At 41.3% G+C, this 23431-nt stretch overlaps 1 protein-coding gene across 2 annotated transcripts in view; it reads left to right on the top strand.

The window, feature by feature from the left end:
• Positions 1-23431, top strand: part of kremen1 (kringle containing transmembrane protein 1) — a 246620-nt gene that overhangs the window by 205131 nt on the left and 18058 nt on the right. Inside the window, exon 9 of one of the 2 annotated variants that reach the window (XM_059988315.1) lies at positions 7340-15034. The exons of the other annotated variant lie outside the window; for it this stretch is intronic. Within the exon in view, the coding sequence (XP_059844298.1) occupies positions 7340-7496 (157 nt within the window). The 3' untranslated portion in view covers positions 7497-15034. Of the gene's footprint in view, positions 1-7339; positions 15035-23431 lie in introns of those variants that run through there. 2 annotated transcript variants of the gene reach the window in all.

Raw genomic sequence — 23431 nt, 5'->3', positions numbered from 1 at the left:
CAATACAGGACACCAAAACTGCTGAAAATCTGAAATAAGAGAGGAACCTAGAAAGACACAACAGCTCAGGAAGTATCTAGGGCATGGGTTCACAATCTGGTGTCCATGGACTCCTTGCCTAATGGTATTGGTCCATGGCATTAAAAAGGCTGGGAACCCCTGATCTAAGCTGAGAGAGACAATGGGTTAGTTTTAAGGGCTGGTGATCTTCTGCCATGACTTTGTAATGCCATAAATGTTCACAAGGATATTTCAGCAACTCCCCTAAGCTTCTGTGCCATGGGTGTTTTACCTAGCGAAGCAGAATGTTTCATCCACTTCCCGGACAATTCATCGCTTTTCGCAATAGCAACTGGTCCTCATTTAATGCTTAGTTCTCTGGAGTGGGCAGCTGGAATTACATTTACTGCCCAGTCACCTTCCAGTAACAACCATACCAGACCCTCTTCACCCAGTATGACATCAAAACAAGCCACTTACGACAACCTCCAGCACATGGTTAGCAGCCCCTCAAAAATGATTTTTTTTTTTACATATTTAGAGACAGAGCATGGTAACAGGCTTTTCCGACCCAATGAGCCTGCAGGGCCTAAATATACCCATGCGACCGATTAACCTACTAGCCCTGTGTGTGTGAATGTGGGAGGAAATTGTAGCACCCAGAGAAAACACACACAGACAGAGGGAGAATGTACAAATTCTATGCAATGGCAGAGGGAATGGAACCCAGTTCTCTGGTGCTTTTTATCGTGTTATGCTAACCACTACGCCACCTGTCACCCCGAAGTATACAAGACATATGCTCCTGGAAAATTAGCAGAAAAGCAGACCACTTAAAAAGGAAATGCTGTATGCTTTTTCTCCTGGATTCCTTGCAGGAAATGTTCAGGAGATTATTCCCTCCTGGAGACCCTTGGACAATCTCAGAACTCTGGCAGCCCTGGTTCTCCACACAGTTCCCGGCAAACCCTTTCATCAGGTTTGCAAACATGCCTGGACAAATTGTCTGCTCCTTTTTAAGTTTGAGAGCGTTAGGATTTGAAATGCATGAGTTTCTTGATGGCAGGATGGGTCCCTGCTGTTTTATAAGCACAACAATTCATTAGTGGAGTTGATATTCAGTGCAATGTTTAAAATACAGTGGCATGACCAGAAAATTGGCTGAAAAAAAATCTCATTTAAAATTTGATTTGATGGAAGTTAATCTTATAGAGAAAAATAATCAAAATCTCACCAGCTGTAGAACAGTATTAGTCCCAGAATTTAACTATGGATTCCATTTGAAAATGAGATTAAAGGAACAGCAAACTGCGGTGAATACTTGGAATGCAAATTAATTACTCCAAGATATGTTCCATGTGTTCAGTCTTTATTTATCTCACCCACTTGTTTTGAAAACGACAGAACCCAGAAGGCGCTTGTCCCCTTCATAGTGAGGTCAAGAGAATAATATTTGGTAATGTCAGCCAATTGGATCCCGGCCGATGAAGTCCAAGCCCAATATCATCTTTGTGCTCGTCATGTTCTAGATGCATCAGTGACCATTTTCAGTGATTTCTGTTTACTGTTCCACTCCTGCTTCTGCCCCACCACACGAGAAACTGAAGAGAAACAAAGTTTTTTTTTAAGTTGAGAGTCAGTGAAATCCAGTAATGGGCTCTTACAGACTGCCAGCTCCAGCTCAGATCTTTGGCTTTGGGTCAGGAGGCAGTGAGTTGGAGACTCTAGAGACATGGCTGACACTTACGTAGCACTGATATAGTAATGCTCTGTCAGATGTGACGTCTCTTTGGTGTGGCGGTAAATCTGGCCTGTTCAGAGAATGAACAATCCCACAACATCATTTTGTATAATGACAGAAAGTTCTCTCTGGTGTTGGGCCGACCATTTATAATTTAGCCTGTGTGACTAAAATAACATCTGTGCATTAATTTGTGGGATCTTGCTGTGCAGGAAAACCGGCTCCCTTCCTTACTACAATATAAGAACAAGACCACACTTCCAAGATATTGATCAGCTGTATTGTGAGATTGTAAAAGGTGCTACATAAATGTAGATTTATTTTCCCTTTTCACTTTGCCCTGACAAGAATGGAGTTGTAGGTAATGTAGTTGGCTCAGACTCCAGTGATCTGGGTTCCATCCTGACTTCTGGTGATTCCTGTGTGACCACCGATTCTCCAGTTCTCTCCCTCACTTCCCAAAGATTGATTCATTGGTAGGTTAAATGGCTGTGGGAAGTTACTCTCAGTTGGGTGGTGGAAAAATAGGCATGAATATTAACTGAAGAACTTCCAGTAATGCAACCACCCCTCCTTCACCACTCCCCATTCTGACTTCCCTCTCTAACCTTATCTCCTTACCTGCTCATCACCTCCCTCTGGTGCCCTTCCCCCTTCTCTTTCTTCCATGGCCTTCTCTCTTGTCCTATCAGGTTCCCCCTTCTCCAGCCCTTTATCATTAATTATTACATAATTATTACATTAATTATTACATCTATACACAAGTGCAATCAAACTTGTTGGAGCAGTATCACAGGTATATAAGCAGCATTCACAAGATAAATATCAACATAAATTGTACACAATTTTTACAGAAAAAATAACAATTGTGGTTGAAAGTGGTCTAAGTGGACATAGTGTAGCTATATAGAGGTAATCATTAGGGTTCTGTAGGTTGGCAAAAGAACTGAATGGTTGAAGGGAAGTAATGTTGGACCGGGCTTCTGTACTTCCTGCCTAAGAAGCTGTGAGAAGGTGGCATGGCCTTTTCAATCAGAGATCTCTATTTATAACTAATTTTTCTACTCATTCTAAATTATCAACATCCATAAAGTTAGACTAGATCCTTTGCCTCCCTGAATAGTTCTTGATGTTAGACTGATAACTCTATTCCTGGTGTAAAATGATCTACAACCACAGAGTCAATACTCTGAGGAACATGCAGAATTTAAAAAATACATAACACTTTTTTTACTGACACCAGGATTCAAAAGTCGAGATTGTTTATTGTCATTCTTCAGATACACAAAAATGAATTGATTATTACTCCGGATCCAATTCAGCATAAAAAACGCAACAAATATAAATATAAAAGCAATCTATAAAACACAATGAACAAATTACTGTTGTGTGGGGCCATATAGACATAAGATTTGCATATATATATATATATGGACTAATGTATGTACATACATGATGTGACTCTTGGCAAGTGGAACTCTTCTAGGTAGCAGCAGGGCCTATGAAAACACAGTGGGACAGTGACTGTGTCAGTGTAGGTATGAGGTGTGGAGTGCAAACATAAAGCAGCAGTAGATGAGGAGGGTAAAAGGTGCTGTGGGGCTGTGGAGAAGAGTGGTGGGTTGGTGGGATAGGTTAATAGGTGGAGGTGTTGATCGGCATTTAAGCTAGAGTACAAACCACCTCCGACTGGAGTTGGGAGTTTGATGTGTACAGAAACTACACTATCCTGTGTCTCAAAACTGGAGACAGCATGGGGAGCAATTGACAATTGTTTTTATTTGTTTTAACTCTGGGCATGTTGAACTGCTGACTAGTTATTCTTCCAAGAGTGGTTTGTCAGAAAAGACCTCAATTACTCAGTAAAACAGGGCAAGTTGCAACAAGGTAGCCCAATTGAAGAAACAGCCAGCAAGAGCTGAGTTTGTTTTTCCATTTGCCCCAGAGTCGCCCCTAACTGCAATTGGCAGGCTTTATGTCTTAGGCAAATTAAATGCAAGCACTTGTACATTCAATGTAAAGAACAGAGCTCAACTTGGCCTTTGATGGTTCAACAGTTTCCATGGCAATACCTCTCTTTAGTTTCATCCTCACGTATTGTAAGAGTAAAGACTTTAAAATGACAGGACTGTCAGCTTATAATTATACCTGATAATGGGGCTGAAAGCCTCTGGAGTTCCTTCAGTTCCCTCCCGTCTGTAAATGCCTTCAAACCATCCATTGACCACAGCAACCACAGATGAGCCTCTGGCATTTGAACAGATATAATCATCAAAGAAGACAGTGGCCTGAACAATCCATTGATCCTTTTAAATTTTAGAATCAGAAAAGCTGGTGTTTCAAGTTTGTGGTTCAATGTATTTCAGGGAGATTTTCTGTTTTGGGCATGAGGCAGATTTCTGATGTCTGCTGAGTGATGACAGTGTTTCTGCTGTTCTGATTATTATTCCAGGTGTAAAGCAAACCACAAAAATAATGCCAATAAATGCAACTTTATGTATAGTGTCTTTCAATAGGTGAAAAATAAATTTGTAAATGGATTAGGGTTAGACTTGGTTTATAATGTCTGATACCTCAGGCCTTCAACAGGTCGGAGTTGATACTCACCCCAGGCTGCCAGGATAAAGTACAAACATACTACCTTGTGCAGCCGAGGCAGCAGCAGTCTGCAAGGGCAACAAAAAGTGCTCGACTCCTTCACCATGAGGCCCTGTGCACCAGATGGGCCATCTGGGACACATTGTGGAGGAGAACAAGCTCCACCCATAAAAAAAAAGGTGAGAAAGCTTTGACAGCTAAGCCACACCCACAGATTGGCCAGAACAGTCAAAACTATCAAAACACATACAAAAACTATTGACATTAAAGATCTTTAAAAGCATAAATACTTTAAAATATTTTAAAATATTTTGGGTTATTACAAGTTAATCATATTCACAGTATTTGTAGTACGGTATCTACTAGAACTAACTTTGATCTGATTACCTCATTACAACTCCAATCTAACTAACAATGAAACATTTCCTACAATGAGTTGAAACCAGCACAGGATGTCCATAAATTCCCCAGTGTGTGATGGGGAACCTTTCTGATTACAAGGAGTGCTTCTTTGAGCAATCCAGCACTGAAGAGCAGATAGGCAAACAGTGGCATTTGGGTAACTTCAGGTTCAGGAACTTTTATTTGTGGGTGAGAGTTCTAAAGTTTCACAGACAATTGTCAGCAGTTTCATGAAGATTCCCTGCAAAATCTAGGCCAATGTAAAACTATTTATTAAAATACTGTTTCTTAATCCGTGTTAGCCGATCAGTAGTTCATCATAAACACAAGATATTCTATAGCTGCTTGAAGTCCATAAGACATAGGAACAGATTAGGCCATTTGGCTCACCGAGTCTGTTCCACTGTTCCATCATTTCTGATTTATTATCCCTCTCAACCCCATTCTCCTGCCTTCTCCTCATAAGCTTTGATGCCCTTACTATTCAAGTACCTATCAACCTCCACTTTAAGATACCCAATGAGCTGGCCTCCGCAGCCATCTTTGGCAAAAAATTTCACAGATTTGCCACCCTCTGGCTAAAGAAATTCCTCCTAAAGGGGCATTCTTGTATTCTGAGACTGCATGCTCTAGTCCTAGACTCCCCCACCATGGGAAATATCTTCTCCATGTCCACTCTGTCTGGGCTTTTAAATAAACAATAGGTTTCAGTGAGTTGCCCAGAGCATCACACAAAATGCTGGAGGAACTCGGCAGGTCAGGCAGAATCTATGGAGTGGAATAGCAATTGAAATTATAGGTTGCGACCCCTCTCAAGCCATAATGTCAACTGATCACTAGCACTCTTGTTTCAACTCTCGTCATTCATTGACACTTTGAGTTAGTCTGATGTGGCTCCTTATCCTACTTCAGGGATTTTGAACTGTAAGTGGTATCTTCCTTGTAAGTTTGGTTCAGTACAATGAGCTACCTGGACCCTGACCTTATCTCCTTCTTAAGCCCATCACCCCTACTGGGGCATAGGCCATAAACTGCAGCTCGTCAGATTCCTCTCTCTTGGGAAGTCTTTCCAGTTGTCCAAAGGCACAGCCCAGCTTTGAAGATCCTTCCTCTCCCAGGATGATACCTTTGGAGCTTCTGTTGCCATTTCTGTAGCTCTGGGTTTTTACAGGATGGGGTTGCTAGACCCTTGCCCAACCCTCCTCCTTTTGCAGCTGGGCTTGGGACCGCCCATTGCGGGGTTCTGGGCTTTTCTGCTAGCTGAGGCAACTGTGATAAAACCACACAATGATAACCTATCAAAGATAATGAAAGGAAAGATGGTGATTTGGAGGAAAGTTCTTGTCACATCTCTTTAGCTGGTGTTAACTTGGTCTGTATGACAGTTATATCCATGCTTAATTAAGATGTTTAACATATTGTCCCTCAGATGAACCATGGTACAGCCAACAGAGCTACTTCCTTACAAACCCACCAACCTGAGTTCAATCCAAATCTCAAGTCCTGATGGTGTGGACTTTGTATGTTCTCCCTGTGACCGCATAGATTTCTCCTGGGAGCTCCAGGTCTCAGCGGACTCCTGTAAACTATTATCCCCTTATGTGCAGGTGCGTGGTAGGATTGCTAGGGAGAATTGATGGAATGCGGGAAGAACAGGTCACAGGGAAAAATTAATCAGCAGCATACGGGATTTTTCTGTGATTCGGTATTGACTGAATATGTCAAATTTACCTATTTCTGTGTTGTACATCACTCAGCGGCTACTTTATTATCTACACCTGTATAGCTACTCATTAATGCAATTATCTAATTAGCCAATCAGGTGGTAGCAACTCAATGCATAAAAATATGATCAAGAGGTTCAGTTGGTGTTCAGACCAAACATCAGAATAGGGAAGTAATATGATCTAAGTTATTCTGATTATGGAATGATTATTGGTACCAGGCAGGGTGGTTTGAGTATCTCGGAATCTGCTGATCTCCCAGGATTTTCATGCACAACAGTCTCTAGAGTTTAAAGAGAATGATGTGAAAAACAAAAAAACATCCAGTGAGCAGCAGTTCTGTAGGTGAAAATGCTTTGATAATGATAGTGGTCAGAGGAGAGTGGTAGACTGCTTCAAGTTGACAGGAAGATGACACAAATAACCACAAAAATAGCAGTGGCGTGCAGAAGAGCATCTCTAAATGCACAACACTTTGAGCCTTGAAGTGGGTGGGCTATAGAGGCAGAAGACCACAAACCTACGCTTAGTGGCCAATTTATTAGGTTCAGGAGTCATATAATAAAGTGGCCACTGAGTTACCATAAGGTCAAAAGAGTTGGGACAATTCAAGCAATTGTTGTCCCTCTCGATGTGGAGTTATCCCCTTATGCACAGATTCATTAATGAATGCCATGAGTGATTCTTATCCATTCTGAAGGGAGTGAATACCATAACAATATCTCTTTCCTCTCCTCCTTAGGTGATGATGGACCTGTAGCTGTATGTGATGAATGGAAAATATTATTGAAGTTAATGTAATGAGATGGAAAGTGCCTAAGAGTTGAAAATAAATGCAGTTCAATATTTAAAATGTGATTTTTATTTTCTTTAGATCTCGTAGAATTCCTACACAGAACAGTTCGGAGAACTGCAGCCAGCCATCCCCATCGGAACCCTGGGTCATCACCTACAAACCCTCAACTATACTGTTCTTTAAGAAAAAGCTGAAGGATCAGCATGGAGATCGAAGTCCACTTGTGGGTGACTAACCCACTGCAATGACAGAGACCACCACTAGTCCTTGATGTGAAACTACCACCACTAGTCCTCGACATGAAAGCTCCTTTAACTTATCTTTCAGTTGCAACATCTGGCACTTTGATACCTCATTGTGAAGGTGACTTTAAGCTCACTGAATTAAGCACTTCACAGCGGACACAGGCATTATTGCATGTCCTTTCGAAACACCATCAGACCAGTTGACTAGCATCTCCAAAACAAGTGTCCAATAAAAATCCAAGGTCTTGGAAATGTTGGTACAAGGTGTTCCTACAGTTCATAGATATTTGCTTGAAGATCTACTGGGCTCTAATAATGGACAGTTGGCTCATCTGGCTCTCAGAATCTTAGATACTGATTCAGATTGGTGTCAAATCAATTCTTCGAGCAAGAACACTTTTGCAGATGATTCCTCTGTCAAATCAATGCCAGGACTATACAGCTCTTCTAGTCCATGCTTGACTGCACTAGTTCGTTGAACTCTACGGGTTATTTCTTGTCAACTGCAGAAGATTAAAATGCTTTCACAACAAACCTCCTCTTAAATTCTTGAACAATCAAGTTCTGGGAAAAGACTATATAAGTTTCCTGCAGGAAACTGTTGCAAAAGCAGCAGAAATAGGCTCACTTTAGCCTTTGAAGTCTTTGATGTATCACACACAAGCAGATTGCAGGACATTGAAAGAATCACAGGAAGGATCCAGGAATATATTCAACTCTATATGTCTACAACAGCCGTCCATTGGGAATAAAAATCCAGGAATGGACTTTGTGCAAAACATAATTCCCCACTTGCTACAGCTGGCAATGCTGGTCTGGTGGAGTGAGTTGGTAATGGGTCAGTTATGTTGGGGTTGTCTCCATATGGCCAAACTGTAATGATAATCATGTCTCTCCTGCCTCTCTAGAAAAGCTTAAATCCAAAATAAGGATGTGTGTGTGTGTGTGTGTGTGTGTGTGTGTGTGTGTGTGTGTACATACATAATTTTGTTTATTTAAATTTACTCCTCTCTTTATTAACATCTCACTGGTGGACACTTCACTTTGCACTCCTGTCCTGCTCCTACTTCTAAGGTGTTACTGGATTCATGAGGAGAACTGTTAACGCCTGTTGTTGACTTTCCCTACAAGAGGAAAGCATCTAACTCTTGTTCAACACCTATTCCATACACTCTCTCATAACCCTGGGTATTGATGAAAATTCTGCACCTTTATCTCCAAGAAAAAGCACTTATGTAACTAAACCACCACCAAAATGAAGAAGGACTTCAAACTGATTTTGTTGGTTGAAATCATCAGTTAAGTCAGGCAGAGCATCCATTGCTCAGGGAGGCATTAATACATCAGGGTCCTGAAGACGATCTGTAAAAGAGTATCATTAAGGACAGTACAAATGCAGGAAGAAATTCTACACAGGGGTGAAAAGTTCAAACTTAATTAAGCTCTTTCAATATGATGTTGTAAACTCCTTGTTTCCAGTCAATTGTGCAGAGCCATTATATGGTAGAGGGAGTGCTGACATTGGCCTGAAATTGTCCCTGGCACCTCATTATCATTGATGGATGAGCTACTGTTGGATGTGGAAGGACAGGAACATGGAAGGGGTTGGGACCTGAGGCAGCAGGCAGTCACCGTATAGGAGATGACCGACACACATTCTCATCGACTTGCTCCATAAAAGTTGCCACATTTTCTTTACAGCACATTTATTTTGGTAGTATATTTAAGCATAGTTTATATGTAGTTTACTAATTCCCCTAATATTGGCCTTTGGTGTGAAAAACATATGATATAGATTTGTTAAAAAATATGGTTGCCACCGTAGCATAGTGATTTATGCAGCTCTATTATAGCTCGGGACATTCTCTGCAGTTCAGGGTTCAATTCTGGCACCTTCTGTAAGAAGTTCCTATGTCCTTCCCATGTGAGTGAGTGAGGACCTCCGCCAATCGGAGTTGACCATGGATGTTACCTCCTAGCTGTCTAGATTCACAGGCTTGGACAGTGCGATATGGAGAGCAAGCTGTTCCCATGCGGTAGGCTCCCCCTCTCCACACATTTGAAGAACCCAAAGGAACGGCAGAGACCGATACAGCAGCGTCACAAGACTTGCAGTTTGAGCCAGTCAAGATTGAACTGAATATTCACCCTTAGGGACTCCAGCTCTGGACTTTTCCCTTGGTGTTTACTCCCGAAGCCTTCACCATTAGTGGGTATAACTGCAAGGCAGCAGCGGTTTGAGTTCAAAGTTTTCCTTCTCCTAGATAAGCTGTCAACCACGGCTGATGAGCCCCATCTGCCCAAAGTGACTGGTTTTAAGGCACCAGTAACCCAGCTTTTCCCCTTCTCCTGTCAGTAGAAATGACTCCACTGGGCTTACTAGCTAAGCCACTGTGAAGGCCAGGAACTGGACTTGTTTGTCAGAAGCTATTTGTCCTTCCCATAAACATGTGGGTTTCCTCCAGGTGTTCTGGTTTCCTCCCACATTCTCAAGATGTACCAGTTAGTAGGTTACTTGGTCATTATAAATTGTCCTGTCATTGGGCTAGGGTTAAGCAGGTGGGTTGCTAAGTGAATGCTTGTTGGGCTGGAAGGGCTCTAAATAAGTAAATTATTAAAATAGAATAGGTAGAAGGATATAACTTCTTCAGCCTGTTCCATCATGCACTGAGATCGTGATTGATCCTCAAACTCAGCATGATGTTAACCAAATCCCTATAATCCTTAAAGCCCAAAAATCTCAGCACCAGGTGTATTCACTGTCTGGGTATCCATTAATTGCTGGATTAGAGGCGTCTGTGAGGAAAAAAAAAGTTCTTCTCACTTCAATACAAGATGGCAATTATTTCAACCTGAGACTACATCCCTACTTCTGGACTCCCGATCTGGAGCTTTCTCAACATCTGTCTCTCTTATACTAGTTTATACTACACTAAGGTGGTCTTCCATCTTGATTCCCAAGAGGGCATGTCCAGCACTTGTTTCATGCTTGTCAAGGGGTCAATATGCTTCCATTGGGATGATGGTAGAGGCAGATACATTAGGGACATTTAAGAAACACTAATATAGGCACATGGATAATAGAAAAATGAAGGGCTATGTGGGAGGAAAGGGTTAAATTGATCTTAGAGTAGGTTGAAAGATTGGCACAACATCGTCGGCTGAGGAGCAGTTACTGTACTGTTGGGTTCTATGTTTTATTTTATTCTGGCAACTGATTAATTTAGCTGGGGATGTCAAGATTTATATTAATTTACCAAAAAAGAGAACCCTTAATAGTAATTCAAAGAGAGTGCGATGCAAGGAAGAGTATGTACAGGTTCTCTATCGGAAGGAAGTGCTGCTGATTGTGGGAGTTCAGTACAGTGCACCAGAACAGCACCTGAATAGAGACAGAATGGCGTCTTTCACTTCTGAGGTAAATGTCAGTGTTCGGAGCTCTGGGCTAGTCATGCATGAAATTACACCCTGCCAGACATTAAAGATAGACCAAAGCTAATAAACCTCAGGCTAAATATCTCAGATATCTGCTACAAACAGTCAGCCTTTTCAATACATCAAAGGCCAAAGTGAATGTTGCTAGTTGCTAAAAACCTCTCCCTTTTGTTGTATATATATTGTGACAGGATTACGAAAAATATTGTTTTTACCCCTAAGCTACATTAATCATAAATGCACTGAAATTAAGCAAGGTTGAAATAAATTATTTTATGAGAAAAAAATTGAATATATTTGCAGCATTTGGCTTTTTAAACCACCATCTAATCAGAGTTAATGAGTGATGACATTTTGACATGTGCTAGAACCTACTGGTAAAGTGTCAGAATCTTCCTATGTCATCTTACAACTCAGTGGGATTATTTTTCTGAGGAGCACTGGTAATACTAAGAAAAATTACTGTGGGGGAAATGAAACAATATCCACCTCAGGTGGTCAATGTGAAACGTATCCAGTAAAAGGTGTGAAAAACATATCAAAAATGTCAACAAGAGCTTCCTTGATATTCCAACGCACAGGTGTGTATGTTACTGTATAAGTTCATACAGACTTAGTCCAAAATGAGAAAGTACATTTAATATTCAGAGAAGTAACATGAAACAGGTTATTGAACAGGATAGAGGCACGGAGTCACACAGAAAAATGGATTCAGTCCCTTGACATCCTTAAATAATCATCTTATTGTATTGGCTTGACACTTACAGCCTGAATGAAGTCCAGCAGTGAAAGGACCAAGTTTAGTTTTGGACTTTGGAAGTGTGCTTTAAATGGTCGAGTTATTGTGAAAGTGCATTACATGCCCATTTGTGAAAGTGTCACCTGTAAGATTCCTGAATATTTCTTCAAAGGATCCCGTGAACAATACAGGGTCTCTCATGTTGCAACACAGGACTTAGAGAGCTGCCAGTGGGATCCAGTTTGAAGTTACACATTATAATACATTTCAAAGGTTGCATTTCTGGACGAGTTTTTAATTACTTTTAGAATGTGAGTGGCAACATGAATTTTCAAGCTTTTTGAGAATGAACAGGTCTGCATACTTGGCATAAAAATACAACTGCAGATGCTGTGGATCAAAGAATACGTACACAACGCTGGAAGAACTCAGCAGGTCAGGCAGCATCCGTGAGAAAAGAGTAGCCAACGTTTCGGGCCGAGACCCTTCGTCAGGAATGTTCTTACATGCACTGTTGTTATTTCTTCTGCCAAAGTTGGCTTTTAATTAGGGTAATTGAGCAAAGATGATTAAAGTAGAACATGGCTTATCTCTTACTTTGCATGGGATGTTTTCCCGATTTTTGTTTGTTAACATTAGTGTGTGGGAAGAATTTGGACTTGTTGAAATGTCATTGTGTTTATCAAGAACAAGGTGATGTATTGATTGGAATGCGGTTAGGCCTAGTGATTGCTCATTAGATTTTTCATTTGAGATAATTGGCCCTGCTTTTCCTACGATGCCTGTTGCCTCACTTTGGTTGAGAGCATGTCATTGCTCTGGCCCCAGACTTTTCCATTTTAGCTGTTATTAAGTGAACATTACGGTATTAATGTAGCTGAGTGGAATAAATTCCAACAAACTGAAATATTCTGCAGTCATGATGCAGTTTGGATTTTGACTGACTGGCCTCTGAGAGCTCTGGACAATCAATGGCATTTTTTAAATTCATAAACATTGCTGGGGTTTTGAGGCCATAAGTGTTCACCTCAGAGGCGATCAATAATAGATCAAACCACTGCACTCCCCATTATCATAGACTGTACCTTGTGTTATCCATCTTCAGATATAATTTCTCCCTTACTCCTGTACGTTGCCTTGTTACTGATCTGACACTGAGGAATAGGGCTCTTGCACTTGAGATTTGGATTTTTGACACCGTCAGAAACTTTGGAATAAATGGATAAAGTTAAAGGGGAGGAGACGGCTGGCACAATGGCATAGATAGTAGGGCCACAGTTTTGCAGATGCAATGATCTGGGTTCAGTCCTGTCTCTGGCACTGCCTGTGTGAAGTTTTTCTGTGACCATATGGGCTTTCTCTAGATACACTGGGTTGCTCCCATGTCCAGTGGTACTCCATATATAGTGGTAATTGGCCACTGTAAATCAGATGGATGATGGTATCTTTGGAATGGTAGGAGGGTGCAGTTGATGGGAATATGGTGAGTGTAGATTACAAGGGAAAGTAGTGGAGGGAAAAGGATTGCTGTGTGAGCTGGAACAGACTCAATGGTTGAATGGACTCGAATATCAGTCGTCTGTATGAATATTAAGTAAAATGGAAATTCTCGACAAGCCAGGCAGCCTACGCAGGGAAAATCGATACAGAATTGACATTTCAGGCCTACAAGAATGAATTCCTATATTTGCAGTAAAATTCTAATTATCCAGCAAGCTTTGATAATGCAGGATGAGTAGGTTTCTGGACTACTGGATATTATACTGACAGAGTTGAGACAGTGTAACCAGAGGAAAGCTGCCATCATGATAGGATAGTTCAGAAATGGGGCACATATTCAATCTTCTGGACAAAAGGCCCAGACAGATGAGAGGAAAATCTTGTCTTGACATTGGTAATATCTGAAATTCATTGAAAACAAATCAATTAGAGTTCTTAAGAGGGAATTGGATAGGCATTTGAAGGAATACACTTTGCAAAGCTGTGGAAAGAAAAATGGGGACTGGGTTGAGATTGCTTTACTGGAGGACAATGTGGATTCAAGGGCCAAATAGACTACTTTTATGCCACAATAATTCTATGAGTCGTGAAACCTTAAATTCTAGTGTATAATACACTCTTAATCTGCATTATATAGATCATATTGGTATTCAAGTTACAATGCATTGTAAAGGCCAGTTTTGCAAAATTGGTATCCAATAGAGATTCATATACTGGATTTTATTGTGGTCATTGGACAATGAAAGCATACTTGCATAAATCAGTCACTTGTCCCAATTTGTTTTTGTCACCCTTGTCTTAATTTTTCTAAGGACTGTTCCTTTAGTGTTGCATTAAGCTTTGTTTTCTAAAACTAAAGAGTGATTCCACTTGCTACATTGGAATTTATGATCATTATAATTTGACGATGTGTTTTTTATACCTTGTGATTAGACTCAGATTATCCCTTAAACTCTGTTTGGGCCAAGATTATCTGTAAGGGCTGAGCCTCTGTTCAGTGTATTGTCGGATAGACAGACCAATGGTCCCATTTTCTGTGTTTCCCCTTTTTTTGGGGCTTTGAATCCAATTAATGCATCAGATCACTTTTCATTAAGTCCCCTTGGCCATCTTGAGGAAAGCAAACAACAATACCTGTCAAAATTACCATTAATCCTAAACAAAATGGGCAGTAAACATAAGGTACATTTTACACTACCATTGCACAATTCAACAACTTTAAGGAAAAGGATGGTTGGGAAGCACTTAGAACCAATCTTTGAATTAAAGGGAGGATTGCATTTTCTTTTATGTTGGAAACCATTGCCAGGAATACCACTGATCCCTTTTACAATAAGCAAAAAAAAACAAGTGGAAAGTGTTCATGGGGAGAGAAATTCCTTTCTAAGATCATAAGAAAATGGAATTAAGCTTTTTTTCTTGATAGGCCTTTCCAGATATGTTAATATAAATCTCCACAAAAGTGCCAAATGCTAATCTTGGCAGAATATTGTCTATAAATGTTAGACACTTGCTACAAAATATAGAGAGAATATAATGAGATAAGTCTTTCCTGGAAAGAAGTTACAAAATGTGGAATTTATTTTATTGAGAAATGTGTTTTGGATACATAAATATTTCTAAAGCATTTAGAAACTGAAATTATCTTCAATTTTACTTGGTCATGCTTTGGAAGATAAGACGCAGATATCTGGTGTAAAGTTATATTCTACTGGGGAACTTCTTAAGCTCCTTTCATGTCTCCCATTCTCCATTAAGAAAGTGGAATTATATATGAAGATATTATAAGCAATAATTTGTACAGTAAATTATTCCTTTTTCTATATGTATGGGATGTCAATATTTACAACTTAAATTATGAAGAGTACTGTAGTTTATTAAATGAGTGTTTTAATAAATTTGCATGTCTTAAAATCTAATGTTTTGCAATTTCTCTAGCATCAAGTTTTCCTTTCCTTGAGTAAATAGACTTAGTTATTCAGAATCAGAATCAGGTTTATTATCACTGCCATATGTAGTGAAATTTGTTTTCTTTGCAGCAACATTACAGTGTGAGAGATAAAATACTAAAAATTACAATAAGAAATATACAAGGGTAAGTTTTTTTTTGCCCAGCAAATGATAGGAATGCACAGTTAGTAGTGAAGGCAGATTTGTTTGTAGTGTTCAGCCGGGAGCTAAATACATGTCTGGGAGGAAAGAATTTGTCGTGCTGTAGCTAGACGCATAGTGAGTAACACTAGCTGGATTACTGTCAGATCATGGACTCAGTGCACCAAGTGTGTCCTTCCATGTAACCATTCTTTGATTCTTCTGTGAAACCCATTACAGCAGGTATCTGGACACAATGCAAAGTGTTGTGTGCAATGCCACATGCAGCTGTGGGCATCTTCTTTTGTGGTGCTTCCTGTTCCTCTAATGCCTTACTTTCTGCGTCAGTTCCATTTTTATTTTTCATTCCCCAATCACATTTTGCCAATTAATGAGTAACACAGTGGGAAATCTGCCAAAGAGAAACCACTACAAAAAAACTCATGAAAACAACCATTCCAGGATAACAAGGAGAAATACGCAGTAACACCATGAATCAATTGAATTACTCAAAATATGTTCAAGAGGAAGAAGATCCACATTCCTTAATTCTGTATCTGATAGCTTAATGCCCTGATATGTTTTGAAATAAATTTTCTAAGTGACAAAGTTAGTGCTACAAGTTCAGTGTTACACATTGAACTGTCCAGTAATTACTGATTGCAGTTCAAAGGCATCTGGCTACATGTGTGGCCTTAGCAAAGAATAAGACAGAAACAAGAATGCAGACAATCCAATGATCATACAGGATGAAGAATTCATTAACATGCATTAATTCTGTACTGACATAGGAAAGACTTTCTCCCGAGAACAAACCCCAGATTAAATTCTCAAACACAAGTAATTCTTCAGATGCTGGAAGTCCTGAGCAACGCACACTAAGGAAACGGCTGGAGGAAATCAGCAAGTCAGGCCGCATCTGTGTAGGGGAATAAACATTCAATGTTTTGGGCCGAGAAACTTTATCGGACTGGGTAAGAGCGCAGAAGCCAGAACAAGAAGTTGGGGGGAGTGTGGGGAAGGAAATGTAAGCTGGCAGGTGAAATCATGAGGGCGAAGGTGGGAAGGTGGGTGAGGAGGGGCGAAGTAAGGAGTTACGAGGTGATAGATGGATGAAGTAAGGTGTTGAATTTTCATGGGAATTCAACTTGAACTGGCCACTGGAAAGTCACACGTTTTATGGTGGATGGAGTGAAGGTGCTCAATAAAGTGGTCTCCCATTTCAATTCATCTCCTTGTCCCATTCTGACGTGCTGGCTCATGGTCTTCCATAGTTGATAGTATTCAACCCAGAGAAGTGTGAAGTGATTCATTGTAGAAGGTTGCATTTGAAGGCAGAGTGCAGAGTTAATGGCATGATTTTTGGCAGTGTGGAGGAACAAAGGGATCTTGCGGTCCATGACCATAGATTTTGCAAATTTGCCGTGTAAGTTGATAGGGTGGTTAAGAAAGCATATCACATGTTGGCTTTCATTAATCAGGGGAATGAGTTCAAGAGTCACAAGGTAATGTTGCAGCTCTATGAAACTCTGGTTAGACCACACATGGAGTATTGTGGTCCGTTCTGGTCGCCTTATTAGAGGAAAGATGTAAAAGGCTTTAGAAAGGGTAAGATTTACCAGGGTGCTTGCTGGTTTAGAGCGTGTATCTTATCAAGACAGGCTGAATGAGCTAGTGCTTTTCTCTTTGGATGTTGAGGTTGACAGAGGTGCACAAGATGATAAGAGACATAGATTGCAAAAAGCCAGAGACTTTTCCAAGGGTGGAGATAACTAATATGAAGGGGCATAATGTTAAGGTGATTGTAGGAAAGTGTAGTGGGATCGTCATATATAAGTACTTTTGAGAGGGGTAAGGGTGGTGGTAGAAGCAGACACATTAAGAAGCTCTTAGATAGGCACACAGATGACAGAAAAATGGAGGGCTATGTAGAAGGGAAGTGTTAGATTAGTCTTAGTAGGTTAAAAGAATGGCAGAACGTTGTGGGCCAAAAGGCCTATACTCTGCTGTGATGTCTTATGAGCTTGAGAAATGCTTATCCTCTTAAAATCAACAGAGTGATGGGATGTTACACCAACATGTATCTCTGCTGTGTGAGATGTCTTCACTGAGGCTACTTCAAACTCATAATGGTTCATGGAGGCTCAGTGAGCTGAAGGTCCCTTCCTCTCTAATGCTAATAGTCTCCCAGGCCCAACTAAAGTGCTCCCAATATAAGATCTGCAAATACGATTGTCACTACTGACTATTTCTAATACCAAACTGAACTGCTGATTTTATCACTTATGTGGCCATCGACTCTGATCCTGCCTTTGGACACTGCACAGGAGTATTGAGTAACACATCAGAGAGCCCTCTTCATCAGGTAAGGGTCAGAGAACAACCCAATTAAAAATAAACTTGTATATTAACAGTAATTAATCGTGTCAATGAGACAAAAATCATGTTCTGAAACCTAAAACTAAAGGAGACTAATTTTTGGTTGATTGATGTGTCAGATGCTCACTCATGGCTAAACTGTGGAGATTCTGTAAATACATTCTTCTACCAATGAGTCTCACCCGCCAAGAGTATAGGCCACACATAGGGGTATAACGCAATGAGCCTAATTCTGTGACCTGCATTCTTTCTTAATAACATTCCATGCCAAGAGCATGACTGCCTCTTATGTTTCTAATAAACTTTAAGGGTTCTCCGTAAACTCTCCATCAGCTCAAAGCATGCTGAGTTATGTGTTTGGCTAGCGTGCTTTAATTAATTTTCCCATGTGTAGAATGCTGGCAGTATGTTTTCCAGTAAGAAGCAGATCAGGACTGGATCCTCAGCTACTGACATGAGGAAAACTTTGTCTCTCAAGTCACCGATGGCCTCCCTGCCGTTGATGGCTTGGCGGGGGGGTGGGGGGGTTGGGCGCGGGAGGTCTTCACTGGAATGGGAGACCCAAAGTTCAATTTCTTAACAAAAGGGTGAGAAAATTGTCTGTAAAATATTAGCTAGCAATTTATTTTGCCACAGATGTGCAAGCTGAATGTTTGATGAAAACAGATGCAATAACAACTATGAAGGGGAAGAAAATAGTGACAGGCAAGAGAAAATCTGCAGATGCTGGAAATCCAAGCAACACACACAAATGCTGGAGGAACTCAGCAGGCCGGTCTGCCTCTATGGAAAAGAGTACAGTCGACTTTTTGGGCCGAGACCCTTCGGCAGGGCTGGAGAAAAAATGCTGAGGAGTAGATTTAAAATGCGGGGGGGAGGGGAGAGGGAAACACAAGGTGATAGGTGAAACCAGGAGGGGGAGGGGGAAGTAAAGAGCTGGGAAAATGATTGGTGAAAGAGATACAGGGCTGGAGAAGAGGTGTCCGATAGAAGAGGACAGAAGGCCATGGAAGACAGAAAAGGGGGAAGGAGCATCAGAGGGAGGCAATGGGCAGGCAGGGAGATAAGCTGAGAGAGTGTAGATGGGGAGTGGTGAAGGTAGGGGGCAATTACTGGAAGTTTGAGAAATTGATGTTCATGCCATCATGTTGGAGGTTACCCAAATGGAATATGAGGTGTTGTTCCTCCAACCTAAGAGTGGCCTCATCATGATAGAGGAGGAGACCATGGATTAACATATCAGAATGAGAATGGGAAGTGGAATTAAAATGGGTGCCCACTGGGAGATCTCGCTTTCTCTGGCAGACAGAGTGTAGGTGCTTGGGGAAGCAGTCTTCCAATCTACATTGGGTCTCACCAATCCACAGGAGGCCACACCTAGAGCATCGAACACAGTAGATGACCCCAACAGACTCACAGGTGAAGTGTCACCTCTCCTGGAAGGTCTGTTTGAGGCCCTGAATGGTAGTGAGGGAGGAGGCATGGGGGCAGGTACAGCACTTGTTCTGCTTGCAAGGATAAGTGCTAGGAGGGAGATCAGTAGGGAGGAACAAATGGACAAGGAAGTCACTTAGGGAGTAATTCCTGGGGGAAGCAGAAAGTGGGGTTGGGGTGGGGAAGATGTGCTTGGTAGTGGGATTCCGTTGGAGATAGCGGAAGCTGCGGAGAATTATGTGCTGGGTGCGAAGGCTGGTAGTGTGGTAGGTGAGAACAAGAGGAACCCTATCCCTGGGAAGGTGGCGGGAGGATGAGGTGAGAGCAGACATGTGTGAAAGGGAAGAGATACAATTGAGGGCAATGGTGATGAAGGAGGAAGGAAAGCCCCTTTTTTGAAGAAGGAGGGCAGCTCCTTCATTCTAGAATGAAAAGTGTCATCCTGAGAGGAGATGCGGCAGAGATGGAGGAATTGAGAGAAGGGAATGGCATTTTTACAGCTAGTAAGGTGGGATGAGGTGTAGTCCAGCTAGCTGTAAGAGTCCATGGGTTTGTAACAGACATCAGTGGATACTGTCTCTATCTCTGGAGACAGCAAGATCGAGAAAGGGGAGGGAGGTGTCGGATATGGACCGGGTAAATTTGAGGGCAGGATGGAAGTTGGAGGTTGAGTGGATGAAGCTGGCGAGTTCAGCATTGGTGCAGGAAGCAGCACCAATGCAGTCATCAATGTACTGTCAGAGAAGTGCGGGACGGTCACCAGTGTATGTAGCCGACAAACAGGCAGGCAAAGCTGGGACCCATGTGAGTGCCCATGGCTACACCTTTATGTTTGAAGGAAGTGGGAGGAGCCAAAGGAGAAATTATTTAGAGCTCTGCTTGGCGGAGGAGTATGCTGGTGGAGGGAATCTGGTTGGCTCTGGTCCAGAAAGAAACAGAGAGCTTTGAGGCCTTCTTGGTGGGGGATGGAGGTGTATAGGGACTGGACACACACAGTGAAAATAAGATGATGGGGGTCGGGGAATCTGAAATCGCTGAAAAGATCCAGAGCGTGTGAAGTGTCACGGGTTTGGGGGGAAGAGGCTGAAGTAGGAGGATAAAACAGAGTCGAGGGATGCAGATATGAGTTCAGTGGGACAGGAACAAGCTGAAACAGTGGGTCTACCTGGACAAGTGGGTTTGTGGATGACCTTGTTGCAGAGAAGACAGAGGGAATACATAACCTATACTGCAAAATTCTATACTTCTATAAGCACATTACAAGACTGTCTACACTTGAAATCTTGTACTTTGGCCTTCCTGCTTTGTTACACAGGCTAATATCTTTTTACAATAGTGCTAAGTAAAGAAAGTAATTTACTGCTACACTACTTATAACCTCAAGGGAAATGACAGGAATTTGCCAAAACAATTACTCTTTATTTAAACATAAGATATGCAGATGAGCAATAGATCTCTAATTGCCACGAAGGTGCATCCAGGCCACATTGTTTGCATTTGGCAACAGATTATGTACCACGTTACACACTGCTGTACAAGTGCTTTCATCAGACTCAATACAAAGGGAGGCCATTCAGTTCATCAGCCCATGCTGACCATTCCATTCATTCAGCCAGTGGCAAGAGGTCAGCTGGTATGTTTTACATACAGTAGTTGTCAGCAACAAGTAGGATTAGACTGGATAAACTCTTTTATACTCAGCAAAGGTTTGATACATTTCAGAAGCAAAGAATCTATAGCTTGAGAAGGACACATTGGCAATGTCTACATGCAAAAATTAGCTTCTTACATTCCACTTTTAGGTATCTAAACATCGTCAAAGTGGCCTTTAATTTTCCTAGTTGTCCTAACAAAGCACTGTCCTAAATATACCACATTTTATATTGTATACATTAAAAACGTTTATTGGGAAATGAGTAGAAATGGCAATTCTTATTGTGTTTTATCTGGGAGTGCAGTTAGACGAGAAGCTAGACTGGACTGCCAACACAGATGCCCTGTGCAGGAAAGCACAGAGTCGACTGTACTTCCTCAGAAGGCTGGCGTCATTCAATGTTTGTAGTGAGATGCTGAAGATGTTCTATCGGTCAGTTGTGGAGAGCGCCCTCTTCTTTGTGGTGGCGTGCTGGGGAGGCAGCATTAAGAAGAGGGACGCCTCACGTCTTAATAAGCTGGTAAGGAAGGCGGGGTCTGTCGTGGGCACAGAACTGGACAGTATGACATCGGTGGCAGAGAGGAGGGCGCTGAGTAGGCTACGGTCAATCATGGAAAACCCTGAACATCCTCTGCACAGCACCATCCAGAGACAGAGAAGCAGCTTCAGCGGCAGGTAGCTGTCAATGCAGGATGAAGAGATCATTACTCCCCAACGCCATTCAGCTCTACAATTCAACCACCAGGGGCAAGACATGTTAAAGTGCCGGGGTTAGGACTGAGCTTAAGTTACCACTCAATGCACTTTAGTAACTATTTAAGAACTTTTTAAAAGCTATTTATTAAAGCTTTTTGGGAGAGTGATTTTAGATGCATATCATATTTATATTGAGTTAATGTAATTAGTTTTGCTACAATAAGCATATGGGACACTGAAAAAATGTTGAATTTCCCCTTGGGGATGAATAAAGTATCTATCTATCTATCTTTACAGCATGTTCCATGCACTTTGTAATGCACCATATTCCGCACACCCAATTGGGCAGCACATTCTGTGCACCCCAGTTCTGCCAGATGTTCCATGTACCTAGTTCTGTATGCAGTATGTTTCATGTATCCAGTTCTGCCGCATGTTCCGTGTACCCAGTTCTGTACTATGTTTCATGTATCCAGTTCTGCCGCATGTTCTGCGTACCCAGTTCTGTATGTAGTATGTTTCATGTAGTTCTGTAACGTGTTCCATGTGCCCAGTTCCGTAATATGTTCCGTGTTCTATGTGCCCAGCCTCCTCCCTGCAGCTGTGCAGCTTTTGACTTTCCAAGTGTTATAGATTTGATAAACAAAGGATTACAAGTGTTTCATTTATGAGGTCAATGGAAAATTTGCATTCTCTCATTTCCCAGCATAGTTCAGGCCGACTAAAATGATGTGATGCAGCACCGCAAGTAGTCAATCCATTTGTACTTACCTGTTCCTGACTTGCATCGTGAATATGCCATCTCTTTAAATGCACTGAAGTTGATAGCAACTTTATTAGTTTACCACTGGCAGCTCTTGTAGGCAATGTTTTACATTTTAAAGACAGATTCATGTTTTGTGAAGTGATTATCTGGTGAAATAATTGAGATGTATGTAACTGAAAAAAGCATCATGCTTTATATTCCCATTAGATCATCTTATCACCCACAAATCCACTCAGTGGCCACTTTATTAGGTGCATTTGGTACAGGAGTGCAAGGCCATGGTCTTCTGTTGCTGTAGTCCATCCACTTCAATGTTTGATATGTTGTACATTCAGAAATGCTCTTCTGCACACCACTGTTGTAATGTGTGGTTATTTGATTTACTGTGGCCTTCCTGCCTGCCAACTTGAACCAGTCTGGCCATTCTCCTCTGACCTCTCTCATTAACGAGACATTTTCACCCACAGAACTGCCGCTTACTGGATGTGCTTTTTAGTTTTTCACACCACTCTCTGTAAACTCTAGAGATCGTTGTGTGTGAAGATCCCAGGAGATCAGCAGTTTCTGAGATATTCAAGCCATTCTGTTTGGCATCAACAATCATTCAGATTCAGATTCAGTTTATTGTCATTTAGAAACCACAAATTCAATGCAGTTAAAAAATGAGACAACGTTCCCCCAGAATGATATCACATGACAAAACAGACTACACCAGAAAATCTACATAACATTTGGCATTCCCCAATCCAGAGTCCGGAGAGGCTGCTGCATATTAATATCGCGCTACCATCTTAGAGTGTTTCCCGGAAAGGAGCTCCAAATCCACCAGATAAAACAAGACCAAAAACTAAAGCTACAAGACCTCCACAAAACCACATAGTTACAACATATAGCTACAACAGTGCAAACAATAGCATAGTTGACAAAAAAAAACAGACCATGGGCACAGTAAAAATAGTCCAAAGATTTTAAAAGATTGTAAGTTCAAAAGAAACCACCACAGTTTCCATGGTCAAAGTCACTTAGATCCCATTTCTTCCCCATTCTGGTGCTTGGTTTGAACAGCAACTATATATCTTGACTATTACAGCACGCTTTTATGCACAAAGTTGCTGCCACATGATTGGCTGATGAGATACTTGCATTAGTAGGCCAATGGACAGGTGTACCTTTTGAAGTGACCACTAAGTATATGCTCATATTTATTAAGTTTTATTTCAAAATCCCAAGA

The sequence above is a fragment of the Hypanus sabinus genome, chromosome 13, assembly GCF_030144855.1.
Source record: "Hypanus sabinus isolate sHypSab1 chromosome 13, sHypSab1.hap1, whole genome shotgun sequence".
Lineage (NCBI taxonomy): Eukaryota > Metazoa > Chordata > Chondrichthyes > Myliobatiformes > Dasyatidae > Hypanus > Hypanus sabinus.
The sequence above is the reverse complement of the archived record's forward strand: the minus strand, read 5'-3'. Positions and strand labels throughout refer to the sequence as shown.